Here is a 3,177-nt window from a genome sequence, read left to right on the forward strand (position 1 = left end):
GAGGAATTGAGATGAAATATAGGTGTGCGTGAAAGCAGCATAGGTCCAGCGATACCACCTACCTCTGGAAGCAGGCTCTTCGCATCTATTACGTCTATTGGCGATGAGCGACCAACCGCTTCACCTTAATGCGTTCATGATGAAGGTCAATAACACCTCGGTCAGTGACCTTGCTCGGCCTTGGGCTTCCTCTCTCGGAAGCGATGTTCACCAACATGTGGTGTGGTTTGCGCGGCCCGCATCATGGAGTCCCCAGGGGGTCTTTTCTCTTGCATGACAAGTCCTTTTGTCTTCATTTCTCGTCTGCTGTTCTCTCGGTGCTGCAGAATTCAGGGCTGCGAATCCTCCTCGTCTGTCCTTCCCTTTCGGGCCACCGGCGATGCAGGTGACGAAGGTGTGAAGAACTTCGGTTCGCGAGAAGAAAAGATCACTGGCCTGTGTCTTCGTCCCCCCGATCTGCTGGCCCTAATTGTGGCTTAAATGACACCCAAGCCTGCCGGTGCAACCCCCAATACGCTGTTCCTTGGGCTTGACAGGGAACATTCGGACAAAGACACCCTTCTGAGAGAACGGCCCATCCCATCATTGGCGGCCGACCGCGGGTCGACGGGACGATGCGCTAACGCTGCGGACATCCTGGTCGTCCGCCGACTGCTCCAGATGAGCTTCTGCAGTCCAAAAGGAAATTGATCTCTGTTGTTCACCTGAAGATATGACCAGACTGCAGTGGGCTCGCTCCAAAAGTTCGCGAAGGAATACGAGGAGAAAATTTTGATATTAGCCGGGATGTTCTTAGGTGTGTCGCGTACGGTCAAGGTCCAGCAACACTTACAGCTTTCACATATTCGTGGGAGAGAGATGGAGATGTGTTCAGAGTCTTCGGCTGCTCCAAGCTTGATGAAACGCACAGTAGACATGTTTCTCCGCGAACCTTCATATATGCTGCACAAGTCTGCAAGAGCATCCACATGTCATTGCAGCCGACAGGCTGGGTCGATGAGATGAAAAACAGGCAGCGCATTGTATGGGCCAGAGCCCCTCTCATCATTACCAAAGTCCCTTAAAGTCCTCATCTTACCATCAGGCTGTGGAATCCTTGCATCTTGGTCCATTGAGTGTCTCGCTGTCCGTGCCCGGTGTCATATCTGTTTCTTGAGTAACATTTCGATCTGGACCAGCAGCATTCCTTTCATGTGGTTATTCCCGGCGCAAGACCAACCGTGCGTGCGCCCATCCGATATGATCTCAGCATGCTTCCCCAGACTAGCACAGGACCAGGGTCATAGGAATGTACATCGATAGCCACCGGCGTCGAGCAATGTGACCTCGCGCACCTCGCCACTGATGAGAAGAGTTTCTATCGAGTTCCCCTCAAACAATGTGTCATTGTCGCCGTCATCATTCCCTCGGCACCCAAAGAGAGACCCAAAGTCCCGCGTGTCTCACCTCAAACCATAGCCCCGGCGCCATCTCACCCAGCATACCGAACAACTCCGGCCCGTGATCCTCAACAGCGGCCGCGCATCGAGGAATGGCGCCAACCCACCGTCCAGGGTCTCTCGCCAGCGGATCCGAGAGCCGTCCGGCCCACTGAAAAGCGGAAATTAGTGCGATACTGAGCCACTGGAGTGGAAGCTATCGAAGCATTCTTGTTCTTGTTTTGCTGCAGCGAACGGGCACGGCGTCATGACACCTGCGTCCATCCCTCTCCATGTCCATGGGCCCCCTCCCTCGTACAGCATGCACACCACCACGTTGGTACCAACACACGTGTGTGTCTGTCTGTTGGTCCCTGGTGACCCAGCCGTGCCACTCAGATGGAGAGGCAATATAAACAGACTCGCCCGTCTTGGGCCGAAGTCTATTAGATGATCGCTCTCTCGCACGCACCAGCCGCTCACGTCAACGGTCAGGGTTCCTTGGGACAGGTTTAGGTTGAGCTGTCATCGCATCTTGGTAAGGAAGCTTCCACTTGTCTCAATCCGCGGCCCCGAGGTGCCCATCGGCTCCGGGACCCGTGTTGTACCATTGTCGCATCGTGAAGCAGTTAATAGCTCTCTTGCCTCTGCATTCTAGGAGCTGCTGCCAGGATAGACAATGCCGATCAGCCATACTGTTATCATCCAGAGCTGACCATTGCCTAAGGTCGTCACAATGAAGTTCCTCTCCCTCCTCGCTACCGTCGCCGCCGCGGGCGCCGCCCTCGTCTCGGCCCAGGGCACCATCGACTCCAACTCAGAGTCCTTCCCCGAAGACCTCAATGGCTCCAACTTCACCTACCCCTGGCCCGTAAAGCTCTACAAGTTCACCTCCCAGCTTCAGGAGCTCGAGATGGCCTTCATGGACATTGAGCCCAAGTGCGAGACCAATGGCAAGACTGCCATCCTCTTCCACGGCAAGAACTTCTGCGGCCCGACATGGGAGACCACCATCCGCGTCCTCGCCCAGAAGGGCTACCGCGTCATCGCGCCGGATCAGATTGGCTTCTGCAAGTCGTCTAAACCCGAGCGCTACCAGTTCTCCCTCCAACAGTTCGCGACGAACACCCACGGTCTGCTCGAGACACTCGGTATCGAGAATGTCACCGTCATCGGCCACTCCATGGGCGCCATGCTTACCACCCGTTACGGACTGATGTACCCCGACCAAGTCGACGAGATGGTCCTCGTCAACCCTGTCGGTCTCGAGGACTACAAGGCTCTCGGCGTCCCCTACCTTCCCATCGACGACAACTACGCCACGGAATCTGCTAGCTCCTACGAGTCCATCAAGGGATACGAGCAAGCCACCTACTACGTCGGCGAGTGGAAGGATGAATACGACGTCTGGGTCAGGATGCTCGTCAACATCTACAAGGGATCCGAGGCCAAGACCTATGCGCTCAACCAGGCGCAGATTGTCGACCTTGTCTTGACGCAGCCTGTCAGCTGGGAGTTCTCCCTCGTCAAGCCGCGCACCCTGCTCATCATCGGCGAGAAGGACAACACCGCCATCGGCAAGCAGTGGTCTCCTCCTGATGTCGCTGCCAAGCTTGGCCACTTTGACGTCCTCGGCCCTGAAGTCGCTGCTCAGATCCCCAACTCTACACTGCACACGTTCCCCGAGCTTGGACATGCGCCCCAGATCTCGCACCCTGAGGAGTTCCACGACGTTTTGGTTGACTGGCTCTCTACATAA

At 55.9% G+C, this 3,177-nt stretch overlaps 1 protein-coding gene across 1 annotated transcript; it reads left to right on the forward strand.

Annotated features, from left to right (window-relative positions):
* Window positions 1–2,154: 2,154 nt before the first annotated feature.
* On the forward strand, window positions 2,155–3,177 carry bphD (2-hydroxy-6-oxo-6-phenylhexa-2,4-dienoate hydrolase; the record flags this gene model as incomplete). The annotated part of the gene is made up of 1 exon (XM_037324180.1): window positions 2,155–3,177. The coding sequence occupies one exon, from the start codon at window positions 2,155–2,157 to the stop codon at window positions 3,175–3,177; it is 1,023 nt and encodes a 340-aa protein (XP_037177646.1).

This window comes from Colletotrichum aenigma (assembly GCF_013390185.1).
Source record: "Colletotrichum aenigma strain Cg56 chromosome Unknown KSG_Cg56_contig05, whole genome shotgun sequence".
NCBI lineage: Eukaryota > Fungi > Ascomycota > Sordariomycetes > Glomerellales > Glomerellaceae > Colletotrichum > Colletotrichum aenigma.